This window comes from Schistocerca piceifrons, chromosome 2, assembly GCF_021461385.2.
Source record: "Schistocerca piceifrons isolate TAMUIC-IGC-003096 chromosome 2, iqSchPice1.1, whole genome shotgun sequence".
Taxonomy (NCBI): Eukaryota; Metazoa; Arthropoda; class Insecta; order Orthoptera; family Acrididae; genus Schistocerca; species Schistocerca piceifrons.
This window is the reverse complement of record NC_060139.1, coordinates 680,338,752-680,360,688: the sequence shown is the minus strand read 5'-3', so window position 1 is coordinate 680,360,688 and position 21,937 is coordinate 680,338,752. Positions and strand designations below refer to the sequence as shown.

The 21,937-nt window shown below is 43.8% G+C and overlaps 2 protein-coding genes across 2 annotated transcripts; one reads left to right on the top strand and one right to left on the bottom strand.

The window, feature by feature from the left end:
* Nucleotides 1–983: 983 nt before the first annotated feature.
* LOC124777491 lies at nt 984–5,296 on the bottom strand. Its single transcript, XM_047252929.1, has 3 exons — nt 5,229–5,296; nt 1,742–1,827; nt 984–1,388 (listed from the first exon to the last, which is right to left on the bottom strand). Exons 2-3 carry the CDS (start codon nt 1,814–1,816, stop codon nt 1,182–1,184), a joined length of 282 nt encoding a protein of 93 aa, XP_047108885.1. The 5' UTR covers nt 1,817–1,827; nt 5,229–5,296; the 3' UTR covers nt 984–1,181.
* Nucleotides 5,297–12,673: 7,377 nt separating this feature from the next.
* On the top strand, nt 12,674–21,119 carry LOC124777575. Its single transcript, XM_047253030.1, has 3 exons — nt 12,674–12,695; nt 14,694–14,799; nt 20,343–21,119. The coding sequence occupies exons 2-3, from the start codon at nt 14,731–14,733 to the stop codon at nt 20,619–20,621; spliced, it is 348 nt and encodes a 115-aa protein (XP_047108986.1). The 5' UTR covers nt 12,674–12,695; nt 14,694–14,730; the 3' UTR covers nt 20,622–21,119.
* The last annotated feature ends 818 nt before the right edge of the window (nt 21,120–21,937 follow it).

Sequence of the window (21,937 nt, the reverse complement as noted above, 5' to 3'; positions counted from 1 at the left end):
TTGAGGAGTGCGACAATCTGGACCAACAGTGCTTTGATGATCTTGTGGATTGTAATCCTCGACGCATTAATGTAAGAGGATGTGCTACTGGTTATTAGAGGTACCGGTGTGTACAGCAATCTGGACCACCATCTCTGAAGGTCTCGCTGTGTGATGGTAGAACATGTAATGTGTGGTTTTCATGAGCAATAAAAAGGGCGAAAATGATGTTTATGTTCATCTCTATTCCAGTTTTCTGTACAGGTTCCGGAACTCTCAGAACCGAGATGATGCATAACTTTTTTTGAAGTGTCTTTATCTCTGCATTTGAGTACGCATGCCTATACGAGTTTCCTTGGCTCTTCACTGTAAGTAGGTACTGTATGGGAAGTGTGTTGCGAATAGAGTTAGTAGTAGAGAAGCAACAAATTAAAACGTCATGCCTGATGCTGAAGTTTTAGTGTGTAGGATTGCAAGCATCTAAATGTTTACGACGTCGTATGTACTGAACTATTTGTCATAAATGATTTAATTTTGCAGGTTCAGTCATTGAGATATGTACATACTGTTACGCGAAATACCGAAAATCGCATTTTTGTTGCCGATCCACTCCAACTGTTATGTGTTCCGGGTTGTGGGTGGTAGTATGTAATATAGATGTTTCGAGGTTGCATCCGACTTGGTTATAAGAACTGTTTCTATCACGTTAATATTACTTTGACACGTGACTGATGCGTGTGAAACCAGAAAATTTCAGCAGCTATGGTGTAGCATATTACACAGTACTTTGTACTACAGTGTACTTAGTGGTCTTTCTATCAACTATGAAGAACGATGTACGTATATCAGATGTTTTCCCAAGCTTTGTCGTGTAGAGTCTTTGGGTTGGGCCGTGTAGTTTCACTCCACACTGGCTGTGAATAAACATGGGTTGCTTTTGTTATCTCGTTTTGATGTTACCCAGAATTTGATGGAGCGTTACACACAGAAAAGAAAGGCAACAGTAGTTGTATAATGTTGTTTATTGAGTGTCAGCATATTGTATCTACAGATAACTGAATCTAAATATCGTCGTAGTACACAATACAGGTACTAACACGGGATTCATTTCCGAATAAAAGTTCAGTCGCCGAGAAACAGCAATTCCAAACGACGTGCTCCCCATGGGCTTAGGACGTCAGGCAAGTAGTGGTGCTCGGTGTTCACCAAGTGTGAGAGAGGCGAACGCCCCCGGAGTACGTGGGTTTGCCGGCGCCGGGTCCGCGGTAGACCCTCTGCCAGTTGCCGTCGGCGTCCACGCGCGTCCTGCCGTCGTCGCTCTTCCAGACGTTTCCGTGGCCGCGGGCGCCCACCACCGTGCCCACGCCCTTCTCCCTGTGCACGTCCACGTCCACTCCGCCACGGTCCTCCTGAAGAGCATTGGAAACACTGTTAAAATCAAACTAAGGGCCCATGAGCCCACGCTATTGCGGGCGACTGTTGTGTCATCCTATGTCTATGGCAACATTTGGAAGCCACGTAGTAAACACATCACTATCACACTTTACTGTCGGATATCGAAAATGATCAGGAGGGACGAAAATAATCTTGGAATTGTCAGATAAGGAAGCATTTCTTATTGGTGGTCTCAGATCAAAGAAGAAAGAGTGCGACTAAAAAGTAAGCTACTACTGACAGCTGTTTGACGTAGATTTCCTCTCAAACATCGAAAATCTCTGGGGAAGTAAGTCTGTTACCTTGCAGAGAAATAGATGTGGCTTACCTTGTCCTTCGGAGATGGGTGGGCCCAGCTGAGAACTACAGCACTCAGGAGGAGGAACAGCACGGCTGCCTTCATAGTGGTTGACTCTGGAACAGAACAGTGGACTGAAGGTACTTCCAAGTACAAAGTAACACCAACAGTGCGTACGATGTACTAGGCTCTTCCAATCAACGAGAATGTACCATCTCAAACATTGTTGTTTCTCATCAATCGCATACAATTTTCAAACATAGGAATCATGCAGCCAACTAGTTGCATATAACTGTTTGGTACAATTGACCCAGGTTTCGACACCTACTAACGGTGTCTTCATCAGAATGAAATTTTGAGAAATTGAATAATCACATTGCGAGAAAGCAATGGTCAGAACTTAGATCAGCTATGCTCAAATCAAAAATAAAGTAAAATACGTTCCAGCCTTGTCACGTATGCCTAGTTAGGAATAACATCTCACAGGAAAGAGCGTGCGTACTGCAATTTGCTGATTGAAGCAAAAGATTTTACTGTGCGAGTTTATTAAATTTTGATGTCAATACCAGTGTGCTTCAGACCAGAGCAGCTCAGCTGTAACAATACTAATTGAAATATCTGTAGAGACAAAAATGTGCTAGAGGGCTAGGGGCTGACAGGCATTTTATAACCTCTGACATGGTCGATACGACCGGCAAAGCTATTCCGTTCGGAACGTTACTCGGCTTGGAACCGCTTCTATTCTTCTGTAGCCTTCTGAAAGACCAGGCCCGTAGTTGGAAGGTATACCCTGTCTAGAAACCAACAGAGATCCTCAAACCGACATTCCATACTACAGTCGATTTCATCGCTCTACCTGCGAAGTGAACTTGGTTTTACTCTGTAATGCAGTAGTGGACACTTAGCTGCCAATAATACATCCGCCCTGTGTTGTGCTTATAACTGCTTTATCACCGGAAATTACACAAGACTGGTGCATTACTAGTAACACGTTAGTCTTTGTGCGGCTGCCCGTAGATGGAGGCAGCTCAACACCTTCCTCAGAATGTAAACTTCATGAGATTCTACAAGAGTAGAGGATTCACGAAGACATCTGGCACCGAGGTATACATTTAATTGCAAAATATAGAGATCTGCGCTGATTCGAAACCGAAACTCATTTCTTTGGAACGTGTCGACAGATCAGATGACCTGGAGGCCTGAACACATAAGATTCATGCAACGAATTGGTAGTAAAGTCGCGACATCTGTGCGCTCTCAGTATAACATGCAGGCCAACGTGAAGCTTAAACTGTGATTAATTATAAGTGGTGAAGATCTGCAGCATGTTTCCCATCAAAAAGTATTACAATATAAATAGGCAGTAAGTACCTTCACATATTTAGCAGATTGCTTGTGCTTAGAAACCATTTTTATCCCCCTGAATCCACAATTAGTGTACATTTCTGATGCTAAGAGAACTGTTAACAATTCATTAATATAGAGCAGTCCACGGATGTACTGCCGGTTCATAATGTCCTACGCGAACAATATTTCGGCGATCGAAATTTCATCGCTATGTGCCCAGATCGTCAGCCACCAGAAATAGGTTCATGAGGTTAAATGTATAGAATATTACTTATTTACAGGCAGTCTCAATGATGGATCAATACACTTCTGATAACTGTTACACCAATTACGCCAATGCATACCTGAGACGATTCTGAAAGTACTTTGTTACAGTGATGTAAGGTGTGACATTTTTAATGTTGTTTCACGTAATTGTTTATTTGAAATTTCTGCTACCAGTCACGCTTTTATTTGTTTTATGTTTAACCTAACAGTATTATGTTAGATTAAACATAAAACAAACAAAAATGAGGCTGGTAGCAGAAATTACTAATAAATAACTATCCCACACAGTCACGCTTCAAAAACCTAACCATTATGCCCGAAAATAATTTTTTTCACATAGCAGCACGTTTTGTATTATCGCGAAATATGGGAGAGAGTGTCACAGAAATGATACAGGATTTGGGCTGGAAATCATTAAAAGAAAGGCGTTTTTCGTTGAGACGGAACCTTCCCACGAAATCCCAATCTCCAACTTTCTCATCGGAATGTGAAAATATTTTGTTGACACCGACTTACCTAGGGAGGAACGATAACCACGATAAAATAAGGGAAATCAGAGCTCGTACGGAATATACGATAAAAACTGCATTACTTCAATACTACACAGATTGTTACATGTGTTACATGTAAATAAAGCTTCCAATATAAAGACGGCAGCTTAGTACTGTCGAAACTAGTTATACAGCGTACATAAACGTGATCGAAGGAATAAAAAAAAAACTTCGTATCGGAAGCTTTGTTTACCCTGAATTAATTGATCGCTCTCCAGCCGACAATGTCAGGGATTTGTAATATTTGCTGCATATGGTGTTCGTAAATTCCTATTACAGACTTCTAGGGTTAGTAAAGGGGAGTGAGTACATAATATTCTGAATAGGAACGAATGTCCGTAAAAGGACAGTTTCCATACTAAAGCAGTTTGGAAAGACATTTGCTAGGTAGGTATGCAACAAGATAGTCTTGGGGGAGGGGGGTGGGCGTGTTTACATCGTATCGTCTATCGTCATTTGACGCCTGACTTACCTCTCTGACCTGGTTCGAGCCTCATTCACGTGTCTGTGGGTGTCAGAGCAACATGGTTGAGTACACGTTTGCACAATACACCGGCACGATCCTTCTGAGTGACAGAGATCACGGTAACGGAGAAGCTGCTTGTCGCCTTTATCAAGATCGATCTCCACAACATCCGACTCCATCGCATACACTTTTCTGCACAGTTAAGCAACGTCTTCGAGAAACGATACCCTCATCGTCAGCTGGTTTGACTGTCGTGCTCCTAGGAGACGCCGCACAACCAAGTTGGAAGAAGCCGTACTGTATCACGCTGAAGAGGACCCCTCAATGAGTACACGAGGAATTTATTCGGCTGTTAATGAGTGTAATTGTAAAACAAGTGATGTACTGGGTCACGCCTAATCAGTTAGTCGTAAAAGTGATCACCTTACCAACATGTTTACAAAATGTTGTAGCACAGAAACGGTTCGTTTTCGGACACGAGTTCCTGTTCAAAATATTATCTATTTACTCCCCTCTACAAGTCCTGGGAAATTGTAGCAGGAATTTTCGAACACCCTGTACCTTTTTTTGTTCTCTGATACAGTAGACCCTTTGATGGGCTGATCTTAAGCCGATGTCGATCGTCTCTAATGAAATACACTCTTAGTGCTGTGTGTTGCATAAGATCAGCCTTATAAAATATTTGGAAATGTAAATATTTTATGTGCCGTTCTCGACCTAATCCATATCAAGCAGCTGACTGTATTAGAATCCCAAAAACCTCTACGGCACATTCACACATCCCACTCTGCTGAGAACGCCATGGAAGCTCGCAGCATTAACACCGTCTATCATACGACAGTAGGCAGTATATCTGCCAAATATACACCTAATTTGTGAAACTTACTTGTTTTCCCGCGTCGGTTGTGGTGCTGCAGCCAAGCAGTGGATGTCTGCGGCTCCCGACTGCCAGCAGCCTTTATACCCCGGCGTGTTGGGTCGGGCTTTCCGTCGGTGCATCCCCGCACTGTGCGCAGGTGCCATTGTTTGCTCGCCAGTTAGACCGCGAGGCGCATTTGCGGGCCCGGTGAGCCTGTCGTGACGTCAGCTCTTCCCTGGCAGAGAGCAGTAACCGCCACGGCCTCGAAGACGGCCCTGGCCTTCCATTTCTATGAATGCCGGTGATCTTCGTTGTTAATTATTATTTCCAAGAATCAGGAAACTCCAATGAACGTGTTCTACGAGAATGTTATTACATTAGATGACCCGGATGTTGTTATGGTCGTATGAGTTGTAATATTCAGAAAAAGAACCCTAGAAAATAACATATCAGATAGAGTAACGGAAAAAATAAAGCGATCGTATGGTACTATTGGCGTTGCACTGGGGTTGTTCGGCCGCCTGGTGCAAGTCCTTTTATATGAAGCCACTTCGGGGACTTTCATGTCGATGAAGATGAAACGACGTGATTAGAACAACACAAACAACGAGTGCTCGGACGAAAAAAGAAGATCTCCGACCAGACCGGAAATCGAATCTGGAACCCTTCGATGTAGAGGCAGCAATGCCAGTCGCTAGACAATTTTTCTACAACTTTTTACTTGGTAGTTTATTAATATAAAGGGGATGAATTTTGTTATCTGAATATGTTAAAACAGAAAACCTTGACACATTCGGAGAGGAGGAAACAACACAATCGAATCGTCACACCTACGCTAGAAAACTGGAAACAAGCTGAGACCCATCATCATTATCACAAATGTCCAAGTTTGCGACTACAGACCACTACAAAAAAAATTATAATTATTCATCACAACACTTTTTACCCACTTGAAAGTAAGATTTTTCTGTATGTCACGGACAAATGTCTGTTGCGATGTGTCCCAAAATGAGTTACATCATTTGTCTTCTCGTGACTGGGCTTGACATTCTTTTCTAAAACATGAGCACCAGCAGGTTCTGTACGTTTATAATAAAGCTCATTTGTTTCAACAATCTCAAAGTTAAATCTCTTACAGAACTAGAGGGCACCTTCATTGGTTACTTGAAAATGCAAGAAAATGCTGTCAAAACTTCCGCCCTTTTCAGCTTAGTTCAGTACACGTTCCACCATTTTTGTACCAGTTCCTAACTGGTGACAGTGGGAAAAGCAACCCAGTGTCATAACATACAGACGGCGAAATTTCTCTGCTGTATCAGTCCGCAGGTCATGGTCTCGCTGTCGCGTTCTCGTTTCCCGAGCACGGGGTTCGGATTCGATTCCCGGCGGGGTCAAGAATTTTTACGTGCCTCGAGATGGCTGGGTGTTTGTGTTATCCTCATCATTTCATCATCATTCATGAATGTGGCCAGTTTGGAGTGTGCAAAGGTTGGGAATTTATACGGGCGCTGATAACCACGCAGTTGAGCGCCCTACAAACCAAACATCATCATCATCATCATCTGCTGCATCCACAACTATGTCGTTGTAACATGCTAATTTCGCTAGTTCTCTTGCTTTCAAGAAATCCTAACAGAACTTATCGATACATGACACTGGAAAGATAGCTTGCTTAGGCGCTTTACCTACTTTATATCGTGTGACGTGACATAACTGAGCTCTGTTTCGGACGGTGTCATTCTCAGTTTCCAGGTTAGGTTCCAGCAGCAGCGGAAATATTTCTTGTGATGGAAATGAACTGTTTGATCACAGAGAAATCGAACACTTTAAATGGGAATTACACCACTGTCACAGATCTCCGAAGTATTCATGTCGCCGAATATGAAAATTATAAAAACCATGCTGAAAGGCTATAATGAATTCTGTCTTGGAGGATGTATGGAACAGAACAGCGAAAAGCGATTAACATATCAAAGAAATGAAATATGCGTAGTCTAACAGTGACCTCATTTATGTACAGAGGAACGTAACTCTTGGGGAAGAGTATTTGATGAAGAGGTGTGAAATGGACGTATGGAAATAAAGCTTCTTCAAAATCAGAGGACGAAATATCCGTATGTGAGTTGGAACGAGTCAGAATGCATTTTCTGTAGTCACTACTATTACTTTCATAAATATTAACTTCTACCTTTACTTTCAGTACGATCGTGCATGTCACTGCGATGTACAATTTCACCGCCAATGTTATTATAAATATCGCAATACGGCGATTCCACAATCTCTGCGTCCACTTGTGTACTCCACGTATCCGGTGCAACAGTGTAAGAGTAGACCTGCTCACAGTACATTAACTGTTTTCAGTGGGCGGTAGTTGCGGTGCCCCTCTGAAATCTCGTCATTTCAGACATCTAGTTCACAAGAGGTTTGTTTATATCAACGCTACCGCAAATGTTTGGTGCGTGTGATTCCACCATAGTACTTCGTATTAAGGAGTCCAGGTTTCCTCGAAAATAATCACGAACATGTACGTTTTATACATAATTCTTCAGACTACACTTTCCCTGCATAAATTCGAACAAGTTCGAGTAGATTAATGATTGTTTAGTATTAACAGCTAAAATTGCTGGCCGCTGTGGCCGATCGGTTCTAGGCGCTTCAATCTGGAAACGTGCGACCGCTAGGTCGCAAGTTCGAATCCTGCCTCGGGCATGACTGTGTGTGATGTCCTTAGGTTAGTTAGGTTTAAGTAGTTCTAAGTTCTAGGGGACTGATGACCTCAGTTTTGAAGTCCCATAGTGCTCAGAGCCATTTGAATCATTTTTGAACTAAAATTTCATTTATGTCAAACTTTTCAAACTGGCGGCTTACCAAAGTGACTTTAATTTACAAAGACTCCCACGCTAACTGATCGACTTAATTCTCCAACGTCTTTCGTAAAAGAGTGTACGTTGCAAAAAAATTGTGTGTGAAATCTTATGGGACTCAACTGCTAAGGTCATCAGTCCCTAAGCTTACACACTACTTAACTTAAATTATCCTAAGGACAAACACTCACACCCATGCCCGAGGGAGGACTCGAACCTCCGCCGGGACCAGCCGCACAGTCCATGACTGCAGCGCCCAAGACCGCTCGGCTAGTCCCGCGCTGTACGTTGCATTATAGAAAGTTATTAACATGGTAATTCACAGAACAATGCTGCGATTGTAAGAGCTTTGAGCGCACTCTCATGCGTTCCTCTTTGACTGATAATGAGCAGGAAATTAATAGTTCTTTATACAAAAATGGTGCGCGCGGCAAAGTTCATTTAAAATTTAAAATCACAAATAAATGCGACTGACCTCGCTCGGTGTCTCAGAGTTGACTGACTAAGTGAGTGTAATGATATACTTGACCAAGTGTAACGATACACACACACACACACACACACACACACACACACACACACACACATACTGCCCACCGCGACGGAGGATGCCGCCTGACGGGGTTGCAGGCGCTTGCGCCGGGCTTTCCTTTTATTTAGCTTACTTGCAGCTGCACTGCATATTTATGTTCATCACTTCGTGCAATAACAAGTTGCCGTTGCCATAGGTAAGCCACAAAAAATTTCGCGCGGCTCCCCGCCCCCCCCCCCCCCCCCTGTCGGAGATTGGAGTTAGTTTAAGTTAGATTAAATAGTGTGTAAGCTTAGGGACCGATGACCTCAGCTGTTTGGTCCCACAAGATCTTGCCACAAATTTCCAAACAAATGGTTCAAATAGCTCTGAGCACTATGGGACTCAACTGCTGAGGTCATTAGTCCCCTAGAACTTAGAACTAGTTAAACCTAACTAACCTAAGGACATCACAAACATCCATGCCCGAGGCAGGATTCGAACCTGCGACCGTAGCGGTCGCGCGGTTCCAGACTGCAGCGCCTTTAACCGCACGGCCACTTCGGCCGGCCAAATTTCCAGATTTTCAGATTTTGTAAGCAGATAGTTTTATTTTGTCGCGGTGTACTGTCACATTCACGTACGTATTATTCAGTATCCAGAACTTTCATCAGATTACGTACGAAAACTCACAGGGCATATTTAGACAAACATTTTTGTTGATTTGCTCTTTCAAGCCGGCCGAAGTGGCCGTGCGGTTAAAGGCGCTGCAGTCTGGAACCGCGCGACCGCTACGGTCGCAGGTTCGAATCCTGCCTCGGGCATGGATGTTTGTGATGTCCTTAGGTTAGTTAGGTTTAACTAGTTCTAAGTTCTAGGGGACTAATGACCTCAGCAGTTGAGTCCCATAGTGCTCAGAGCCATTTGAACCATTTTGCTCTTTCAAAATTCGATTAATAATTTTACGCAGCATTTTCATTCTGTTATCTTTGTGTGTTGGAAGTGCAGTCGAGTACTGAGACCCACTGTATTGCCTAATAAAATTTCAAAGAAAATTTTTAATCCATTTGGTAAAGTTAATTAAAAATACAGTTTCAGAAAGTTTTGGCTACTCATTTTATCAGATAGCGTTTCTGTAATTGCACCGCTTGCATTGTTCAGCACTACAACAGATACAGGGTGAACTATAGGAAATTAAATCATCAGATCTTCTGAACGGTTTGCGTTAGAACGTTCGAATTGCACGTTGGGCGCAAGGCATGGTAGGAATTAGTAAGCGCATTTACGCGACGAAGCCCACTTTCATTTGGATTGGTTCGTCACTATGCAAAATTGGCGCATTTGGGGGACTGAGAATCTGCATTTCGCGATCGAGAAGTCTCTCCACCCTCTGCCGGCGACTGTGTGGTGTGCAATGTCCAGTTACGGAATAATCGGTACGATGTTCCTTGATGGAACGGTACGTGAAGGTTTTGAAAGATGATTTCATCCTCATTATCCAAAGTGAACCTGATTTCGATAATATGTGTTCATGTAAGACGGAGCTCGACCCCATCGGAGCACGAGAGTGATGTCTCGGAGGAGCACTTTATGGGGACCGCATTCTGGCTCTGGGCTACCCAGAGGATACTGGCATGGGCTTCGATTGGCAGCCATATTATCCGGACTGAACACGTGCGACTCCTTTTTGTGGAGCTATATTAAAGACAAGGCGTACGACAGTAACTCCAAAATCATTGATGACCTGAAAACAGCGATTCAGGAGGTCATCGACAGTGCCAATGTTCCGATACTTCAGCGGGTTATGCAGAATTTCGCTATTCGTCTGCGCCACGTCATCGCCAATGATGTCAGGCATATCGAACATGTAACCTAAATCCGAATATCTGTAGTGACGTTTACATGCTGGATAAAGTATGTATTTTGTAATTAATTTACGTTTTTCTTTGTATAGTTCGACAATTGTCACCCGGTACTCTAGCTATAAAGAATAGAAGTTCACTTTACTCCAATTTCAGTTCACAAGATTAAACAGAGAAAAGTTACTGACTCTTGCCCCGCTCTCCAGTCACTGGTGAAAGCTTCCTCCAGTCATGCAAACGTCATTGCCAATCAGTCATTAATATTCGCGGCGATAAACACACGAAATAATTTCCTTTAATTTGCGTATCTCTGACAGTGCGCCACAGTCTACAGCCAGATCCCAGAAGAAGGCATCAGTAAGAGGGCAGAAACGCTGCATCCAACGATACTGTAAAGTATGACGCGGGACGATAATAGAAGACTTTTTAATTTCAGGGGGCTAAGCTACTATTCGTGGCTAACACGGAACTCGGTAGAAAAAAATGGTTCAAATGGCTCTGAGCACTATGAGACTTAACTTCTGAGGTCATCAGTCCCCTAGAACTTAGAACTTCTTAAACCTAACTAACCTAAGGACATGACACACATCCATGCCCGAGGCAGGATTCGAACCTGCGACCGTAGCGGTCGCGCGGTTCCAGACTGTAGCGCCTAGAACCGCTCGGCCACTCCGGCCGGCAACTCGGTAGAAGTTCAGGACCTGTCGCTCACGTTGAACCTGTTTACAGCCTGGTATCGGAGAAAGATAGGATGTAGACTACGAATCAGTTTTCCTGACCGTTGGTTACTAAAGACATTTTATTGCGCTACACCAGTGATCAGTTAGTAGCAGTTCCCTGCCACAGTACTTTAGCTGCTGTATATTTTAGCACTGGATTTTACATAGTGATTAAGTATTATGTAGCTTGTGCTTTTGTCTGAAAGTGTGGGCCAGACTGAGTGGAAATGGAGCGGAGTAGTTCAGATTTATATTTCATATTTTACCTTTTGAAACGCAATGTTAAAGATTTTAGTCATGTGATGATCTCGATACTAGGCCACTTGTACTTTCAATCAACCACAAACGTCGTGCAGTAAATCTCAAGCAGTAGAAATGAGACTAAAAAAAATGGTTCAAATGGCTCTGAGCATTATGGGACTTAACATCTACGGTCATCAGTCACCTAGAACTTAGAACTACTTAAACCTAACTAACCTAAGGACATCACACAACACCCAGTCATCACGAGGCAGAGAAAGAAATGAGACTGTTTGCAGCAAATTTATGTGCTTACAATATGTATGTTCATTCAGTGGAGGTAACTTTGGAAGTAGGGTTCATTTCATTCAGCGCACAATTGCATACATTCATTCTACAGTTCAAAGCATTTTAGCCTGTTGTTTTCTGCGACTCTGCAATCCGCTGTTTCTTTTCGCCCATCAGCTACCACTGAGTAGACAGATTCTGCTGCCACGAACGAGTTGAACAAGTTGCTTAGTGATGGGTATAGCACATTTTTTCAGGCATAGTACAGCAAACAATTTTGCGTGGACTACACATATTGCTTTAGGGATACACAGTGACTTTGTTTTCTTATTATAAATTTCAGCTTCATATCGTGTAAAAAGGTAACATTACTGCTTCATCGGAGGATTTGAATTCTTTACATAGATAGTACTTGGGACTTGGATAAGTTACAAAAAAAAAAAAAAAGACTTGGTTCTAAGTCGAAGGTAATGGTGCCATTTGTGTGACATTCTTTGATAGGTGTCACTGAAGAAATGTCAAAATAAATTCAGTTAATGTAATTAACACACCTCTCACATCTAAAATCGTTCATTCTCTAGATTGAGCTGTACTGTGTGAAAAAGAAGTCCTCCTCTCACAAAAACTCTGTATGTTCTAACTGTGATCTACCTTCTGCACACGACAATCAGATAACAGATCATGTCACTGTCCTAGCGATGCATGTAATAGTACTCTAATTTCTGGAAGCGACGATGTCACAAGTTCCTCAACGCTCGTTTCATCGATATGTGGGACACAAATTTCTTAACGAACCCCCGTCTCGAGAACCAGAGGCATCGCCTGCCGCCCGGCTGGTGACGCAGCCTTCCGAGAGGTTTCGGCTGTCGTGACGTCACACAGTAAACACCAAGGAGTGCGACGTGCCCGCGGAGGGGACGCACCTACGGCCAGGCCACAGCCGTTAAATAGCGGGCCTGCGGCTGCAGTCTGCACTGTACCACAGGCACACCGGACTCACACAGTGCGAGGTAAGTGCTCGTTCTGCGCTGAAAGATCGTGTAACACTAGAAACGAACGCGCAGATGTTCGTCTAGATCGCCACTGCGAAATAAACCTCATGCAAAAGCTAGCCAATAGGTACGCATGAAGTTGTAAGACTATGCACTTGCCACCCAGCGGAGGTCTAGAAATTGTTTATTCTTTCTCTCACTGAGTAAACAGATTGTACCGAAAATATCTGAAAAACTCGTAAAGATCTGCTAACGATTTTCTCCAGTTGAGAATAATTTCTTTAATAGTAAAAGAAGTACTATAATTTTTCGGTGAGTAAGAAGAGGAGACGAAAAAGATTATACTGAACACTGGGGTACAAGAAACCTCTTCCTTCATACAGCTTGTGTTCATAAAACATTCACTACAATGTGCCTCTGGCTTATGAAAAGGATGTCAGTGAGCGAGCATAAGTTGTCCTCTAGATGAAAATGGGGAATGGCTGTTAAACGAAACTGATGGGCTATCTGGAAAACATATTAATACCTAATAAGAAATAGCAGCCAAGAAGGAAACGGTATGGATAATAGATGATATCCCTGTGAAAACTGGAACAGAATTACCTGGGACAAAGTGCAGTATGAGGTATCAAAATTGTAATGTTAATTAAATCGACAATTCATGTAGGATGACAATAACTGCTAGAGAAATCGTCTTAAGTTGCGTAGGAAGTTTTATTTATTTATTGATGACTAGTTTAGAATGACTTGTTTATTATCAAATCATCCAGGTACTTACATCTTGCCTAACAACCAGACACAGATGATTTGATAATGGACAAGCCGCCCGAAACTAGTCATCAATAAACAAAACTTATTACCCAACTTGAGACGCATCACCTAACAGTTATTGTTATCACAGAAAAGTTGCAGACTTGTTTCAACCCCAGCAGGCTACACACGTCAAGAGGAGCAGGAGAAATCCTTCGTAAGGTCTGATTTGACAAATGTTAAGGAGTCCGTGACTAGAAGGCCTGGGAGAGGCAGTGAGTTCTACAAGCTCAGAATGGAAAGAAATCGATGATTAAAACAAACGGATTCAGAAGATGTGGACTTCGAACACATAACGTGCTATGAAATCTGAGAGTAACCAGATACAATAACCACAACGCTTCGTTTACCTGCGAACTGTCACCGAGAAAAACACACACACACACACACACACACATACACACACACACACACACAACGCATAAGCTAACGCACAGGTCTTGAAATAACATTCAGGTGTAAGATATGAAAAATTGTTTTCGAGTAAGTTGAAGGACCCTAACAAAAGCTGAATGTACTGCGTCGACTGATCTGAGATATGGTGACTGAATTTCACGAATTTATTTTACAAATAAACTGATTGATGTCAATGTATCTTTCTACAATATAAATTTTATTATAGGTGAATTAGATGAACGTATAACTTGCGCTTTTTAATGTATCTCTGTGCCATTCGAAATTCCGGATTTTCTGTTGTTGTAATAATTATTCTGAAAATTATTGCCGTTGGGAAGAATTCCGTTCCTTAGCGCCGAAAGCCATGAAAGAAATGTAGCTGTTCAGGAAGGTACCTAACTCAGCTTTAGTGTGGGCAGTGTAACTGATTTTCAAGGTACTGATCGATGTCGTGGGAACAACGCGTACGACAAAAATGGTTCAAATGGCTCTGAGCACTATGGAACTTAACATCTATGGTCATCAGTCCCCTATAACTTAGAACTACTTAAACCTAAATAACCTAAGGACCTCACACAACACCCAGTCATCACGAGGCAGAGAAAATCCCTGACCCCGTCGGGAATCGAACCCGGGAGCCCGGGTGTGGGAAGCGAGAACGCTACCGCACGACCACGAGCTGCGGACCGCGTACGGCAACTTATTTAACATTGACCTGATTAATGATCACGTCAGTTCAACTGTAGTGCTCTGTACGTACAAACATCATGAAACTGTATGGCTGTGAATGCTGTCTTTCCTCTGTTCCAGGCTGACAGCTGGACTAGTGGCAGCCCTGCTAAACACAATGAGGACGTTTCCTGCTCTCTTTTTCCTCAGCGTCATCGCACTCAGCTGCGCCGCTCCAGTTGAAGAGGTGCGTATCAGTCGGAATGTGGCAGTTCCCCAGTGTGGCCACTGCGGATGCAATAGTCAAATGGTTCAAATGGCTCTGAGCACTATGGGACTTAACTTCTGAGGTCATCAGTCCCCTAGAACTAAGAACTACTTAAACCTAACTAACCTAAGGACATCACAAACACCCATGCCCGAGGCAGGATTCGAACCTGCGACCGTAGTGGTCGCGCGGTTCCAGACTGTAGCGCCTAGAACCGCTCGGCCACCCCGGCCGGCGATGCAGTAGTCATTCATTGTTTCGCACACATGACTGCATGGTTCAAATGGCTCTGAGCACTATGGGACTTAACTGCTGTGGTCATCAGTCCCCTAGAACTTAGGACTACTTAAACCTAACTAACCTAAGGACATCACACACATTCATGCCCGAGGCAGGATTCGAACCTGCGACCGTAGCGGGCGCGCGGTTCCAGACTGTAGCGCCTAGAACCGCTCGGCCACTCCGGCCGGCTGACTGCGTGGACGAGATTAATAAATCTCTTTGGTATAGGTAACAAATAGGTATAATCTTGTGCAGGGAACTGAGAAATGGCAATGCACAGTTTATTGCTGGTTTCGAGTGATGCCAACACCCAGGGTTAAATGCTGGTTTTTTTAGCAGCCTCTTCTGGAGTTTGGATCTAAAACATTTGGTTCTTGTATGTACCTTACATGTATCTATTGTATCTGGCAACCGTCATCGAGCTTTATAAAAAGAATAGGCAATGACTCAGATTTTGACCCATCATTTTCCTCTATAGTAATCCACAAAAACATAGCATTATACTTTGTACTCCACACAACCAGTGTAAATATATTGTTTATCCCAAGAGCATTTATCCCTCTTACTTACGAAGGTCGTCTTATTTTCGCCATTGCTGCCAAAAGGTAAAAGCTGTGACGGACATGTGCAATTTAGGCTAGAGAGATATGACTCTGAATCGCAGCCACTATTTCGTCAGGTGAGAGAAATTATTTCCTTACAATACCCAACAATCAAAAGGAACTTTTTATGTTAATAGGTGCCAAAAATTAACTATTCCTGGTTAGTTCTACGACGCTTCTTCTGATAATGTTGTCTAAGGACTTCTGTTTCAGGCTATTCATTGTAGTTCCTCTTCATTTGCTACTTTATCTCTCGTCTTACTTTCTAACAGTTTTCTATAGCATTGCATTTCAAATATTTCCTATTTTGTCACTTTCTGAAATCCGAATTCATTTTCCACACGTTGTTGTGCTGTATCTACGTAGTGTAAATAACCTTACCTTCGCCCTATGTTTTTTATATTATTTAAGCTGTTTAGTTGCAAACATTTTTTTAAAGTAGGTTTCGATCCGTGGGCCTGTGTAGTGAGGCGATCCTCAAGGATGTAAAAGATGTCATAAAGCAAGAATACATATTTACAAAAAAAAGAGATACGTTTGTGTTCCTTGCATAGATTCTCATCAAGGAAATCTGGAACATATTTTTATAATGTTCAAATGTGTGCGAAATCTTATGGGACTTAACTGCTAAGGTCACCACTCCCTAAGCTTACACAATACTTAAACTAAATTATCCTAAGGACAAACACATACACCCATGCCCGAGGGAGGACTCGAACCTCCGCCGGGATCGGCCGCACAGACCATGACTGCAGCGCCTTGGACCGCTCGGCTAATCCTGCGAGGCATATTTTTATATACTAGATACGTATGTACATTGAAGTGCGTAAGATAATTCTTAGACTGATGATCCGTGTTTCATCAAACAAGTAGCAGTTCACAACACTTATTTACATTGATTGCTTGCAATGAATATTTTCAGAAGTCAGATTTCATGTAATTTAATATAATTATACGTGATTTATCTACTGAGAGCTTTGTCAATGAAACCTTTCATAGCCAGTCCGGCTAGCCGCGTGGTCTACGCGCTGCTTCCCGAGCGGGAAGCGTGCCGGTCCCCGGCACGAATCCGCCCTGCGGCGGATTAGTGTCGAGGTCCGGTGTGCCGACCAGTCTGTGGATGGTTTTTAAGGCGGTTTTCCATCTGCGTCGGCGAATGCGGGCTGGTGCTCCTTATTCCGCCTCAGTTACTCTATGTCGGCGATAGCTGCGCAAACACTGTCTCCACGTACGCGTACACCATGATTACCACCCGGGAGGGTGGGGGGGGGGGGGGGGGGGCACAGGGGGCTGAACCGCACAATAGCCCTGGGTTCGGTGTGGGGCGACGGTGGGTGGGGCGGGTGGACTGCTGTGGCCTGTTGTGGGGTTGTGAACCACTGCGCACTATGGGGGGACAAAGCCTCTCCGTAGTTTCTGGGTCCCCCGTTTCATACACAATACACAGTCCGTTCACACTTCTTTTAAACTGTACTTTATTATTAGATAAATCTTAAATGATTGTAGGTAAGTTATTAAAAATGTGCGTTGCTTGATATCGAACTCATTTCTGGACCAAAGTAAGCGTCAGTCTAGTTCTAATACCTTCCTGGGCTCCTTCATCTTCTGTAACCGTCTTTCCTTCCTAACAATCTTTTTATTTTATTTCTTTCGCTATTTCCTCTTTATCACTTTTGACGCTAAACATGATGTTAGTCTCCTCTTTACATATCTTCGGGAAGTTTCTGTTTTTTTATTTATTTTGAATGTAAATTCAGTACTCATCCCCATGCAATGCTTTCCTGAGTGTTCCCTGGTTTCAGCCATGAGGGTTATGACGTTTGCGATCTTAGCAGTGGTACATGTTTTTCGTACACTTTTATTCTTAACTCAATGTCTTTCTTCACTTCGTTCATTACATCTTACAGTTACTAACCATACGCCAGCCACTAACAGTTGCATCCTAACCTTGCAGTTTCTTCATCAGCGAATTGTCTTTCTTATATGTCACGTTTTTTACGTTACGTTTTTGCACGTGTTGTGTCTACAGCTACATCTACATCTACATACATGCAGCACAAGGCACTGTATGGTGCATGACGTAGGGACCTTGTACCACTCCACTAATAGTCATATCGCTTCCTGTTCAGACAGGAAAAATGGCTGCCTATATGGCTCCATGAAAGCTCTTATCTTCGTAGCTCTTATGCCAAATATATATTGGCGGCAGTAGAATCAGTTTGCAGTGAGCTTCAAATACCCGTTCTCTAAATTTTCGCAGTAGTGTTTCGCGAAAAGAACGTTGTCTTCCCTGCACGCATTGCCATTTCAGTTCACGAAGCATCTTCGTAACACTTGTGTGTTCGTCGTACCTGCCAGTAACAGATCTACCACCACACTTCTGAACTGCTTCGACGTTTTCCTTTAATCCGACATGATGAGGAGCCCAAACATTCGAACAGTACTCAAGAATGGGTCGCAGTAGTCTTCTATTTGCGGTATTCTTCACAGATGAAGCAGAATTTCCTATATTCTCTCAATAAACCGAAGTCGACTATTCGCCTTCCCTACTGCCATGCTTACGTTGTTTTTCCATTCCTTGGTGCTTTACAACATTATGCCTAAATATTTAATAGATGTGAGTAACAGCAGACTACTAATGCCGTATCCGAACATTAAAAGATTGTTTCTCCTACTCAGCTGCAGTAACTTACGTTTTTATACGTTTAGAGCACCCTGCCATTCATCACACCAACTAGAAAGTTTTCCTAAGCTATCGTGAGTCCTCTTACAGTCATTCACCGATGACACCTTTCCGTACACCGCACCGTCATCAGAAAGCAACTGCTCATCCAGCTGTCAGATAAGTAAAGTCACATGGCGCGAGTGGCCGAAGGGCAGATTCAACCACCTGACTGGAAAGGTTTTCCGTGTCCAACGCGTCCGCGGGCACCTTTCCTTCGCGGAATATGATAACTGTGTGCGTAAGTGCATCTGTTAAGGGCAGATGGCTGGAATCGGAGTGCGTGGTGTTGTGTCATGTTCGTGTTGAAGGTGATGAGGGAGAGGAGTGGGTAAAACCCTGTACCGGCACACAGCCTACCGCTCGCGAATAGCACCAAGGGGGCCGCCGAGCTTACCGTTCCCGTCTGACGGACATACCACCGTCAACAGTGTCGCTTGCCCGCACTTCATGAGACACTGCGGAGAGGTGTGGAATTTAACCCAGTACTTTTGCCCGAAGACTTGTCGTTAGAAACGTTATGCCACTATCTATCTTCCCCTTGCCGGTCAAATACCGACGATGAAAATTTCATCTATCACCAGGATTCGAACCGGCTTATGCAAGAGTGGAACGCCACCGCACAGGCGTGCGTTAGCGACTACTCTTGGAGGCGAGTAGCCCGTCAGATCATTTATGTACACTGACAAAACAAACCGGAAAATAAAAAAATAATTAATGTAGAGTAATGAAATTTCGGAAACAGTTTTAGCGCTTAATATTGTAACATCACAGGTGAACGTAAGCACGAGCAAAGCCATTGGAAATATGAAATGCTGGAACATGAATGACAGCTCTATACGGCCAGAATGTTGGGTGGAAGCATACAAACGTGCATGCCTTGTATTGTACAGGCACTGCATGTCAGTTAACGGGATGGAGTTCTATACCTGTTGCACTTGCTCGGTCAACGCAAATGCTGTGTATGGCTGACGCTGCAGTTGTAGTCCGATGATGTCCGGTATGTGCTCTATTGAAGACAGGTTTGGTAATGTAGCAGGCCAAGGCAACAAGTCGACTGTCTGTAGAGCAAAACGGGTTACTATAGCGGAAGTTGGGCGAGCGTTCTGCTGTTGGAAAGCACAACCTGGGATGCTGTTCACGAATGGCAGCAAGACAGGTCGAATCACAAAACTGATATACAGTTTTGGAGTCAGGCTCCGTAGGATAACCACGAGACTGCTTCTGCTGTCATACGAACTCGCACCCACACCGTAACTCCACGTATAGGTCCAGTGTGTGCAACAGGCAGACAGATTGGTTGCAGGCCGTCAACTGGTCTCTTCTTAACTAACCGAGGCAGAACCAGCTTTCATCAGAAAACACAACAGACTTCCACCCTGGCCTCCAGAGAACTCTCGCTTGACACTACTGAAGTCGTAAACAACGGTAAACCACCGTCTGTAGAATGCGCTTTTCAGGGCGTCTGGCTCGGAGTTGTCCTTGAAGCTATTTCACGACCTCGTTCAAACTCCGTGAAGTGATGGCGTCTTTGTCGCTTAAAGGCATTTTTGACTGACGTCAAGTCACTACAGTCAATCTCAAAGGCAACTAATCCTCAGGACAGTTTCACTGTGTATTTAAGGCAAACCTGATTGGTTTCCTCATAGTGGTGCTACTAGCACCACTTCATGACTGGCGCGAAATTGAAACAGGTGTCACCTTTCCTATGTAGAAACACGCATGTCAACTTTCATGTAGGCTATGTCGCACAGCTTCTTCTTGGTGTTGCGATTTTGTTTCCCGTCAACGTCTGTAGAAAATAAGAGCAGTATCATTACACCTCCTTGGGACACACTTGACGATTTCCGCGTCTCTGATTCGCACAGTCAGCAGAAGCAGTTAGATCGGCCCTTAAACTGCTTCGTTACTTTCAGGAGTCAGTGGTGCGGGCGCGGCGCTTCGTGTCGAGGGTGGAGAACCTGCCTAAGCGGCAGGAGAGCCACGTGTCGGGCAGCGTGGACGGCGGCGTCAGCCGCGACCGGCGCATCGGCACCATGGTGCACGGCCAGGCGGACGGCGTGTGGACCAGCAAGGACGGCAACACCAGGGTGGGCGCCGGCGTCAGCTACGGCCGCGTGCACGACGGACCGGCCGCCGGGCCCGCCTCCAAGGGCGGCTACATCAACGTCCAGCACAGCTTCCCGGGAAAGTGAGCGGATAAGGCAGCAGCTGCACAGCGTGCCACACACACAGCCGGACTCTCGAGCTGTTAAAAGTTATGATTGTACTAATTATTCATTCAAATCACGCCCGTTTTCGGGGTGTTAAAGCACCGTATTCAGGTGTATGAAATTCTTGTATTTGAGAATACATAACATATAATCGGGCCAGGCCGTGCACCGACTTGCCATACCGCATGTTATGCATTTGCAAGTACAATAACTGTATGCACCTGAAGATGGGATCTTCACATCCCGAAACTGGTCATGGTTTGATTAAATAATCTGAAGCGAATTTCTTTAAATTAATTAATCATGCCTCTCATTTACGGACGCCCTACATACCAAATATTGTGTTAAAGTTCTGTTTATCATTTACAACTCAACAATTGCCTCCAGTTCATTGCTCTTTAATTGTTTTTGAGCAGTAGTGATATGTAAATACGCCTGTAAATAAAAATTTGTTTTTTATAAATAAATTAGTAAAAGGTATACCGGATCCATGTACTTTATGTCCCCCTTACCTTTCTTTGTGTCTGATCAACACAGTATGGAGTCCCACAGAGCTGTGGTCCCTACGCAGGATGCTAGCCTCAGTGTATGGCAGTGTGGTCTGTTGAAATGCCCTAGGGCGAAAGTGATACGGTGTTGGGTGTAAATACATTAAATTTTAGTTTTCCTACTATACAAATAGCTTCTCCGTGGCGTTGACCGAAGATGGTAGAGCAGTGCAACTGGCCGGGAGTTGCTCACACGTTCAGCTCAGGAGTGTCTACGTTGCATGTCAGAACACGTATACTTCCTATTATTGATTACAGCTATGTTATCCGGTGAGGTCTTTTTCAGGAAAACTCACGACGCCTGAAAGTGGCTATGAATACCAGCAGCTATCCTAGTTGCGTGCAGACAAACGCAGAGATTTCCATACTCTCTAGCTTCTGTTCTGTCTTATCAGTGTCCATTGTTTCCCAAATATCTCCTCGACCTTTACGCTCTTGTCTGAACAACATTGCAAAAACACCTGTTTACATCAGAGCAAAATCCTTCTTTTTCCACTCATCCTACAGCCACTTTCTCGAAGTCTCTGATCCCGGCGGAGCTTCGAGTCCTCTCTCGGGCATGGGTGTGTGTGTGTTTGTCCTTAGGATAGTTTAGGTTAAATAGTGTGTAAGCTTAGGGACTGATGACCTTAGCAGTTAAGTCCCATAAGATTTCACACACATGTGAACATGTTTTTCTTGAAGTCTGTAGCAGGAACCCGACTATGGAGTAACTTCCCGCAATATATTGGAGAAATGAATAACATATCC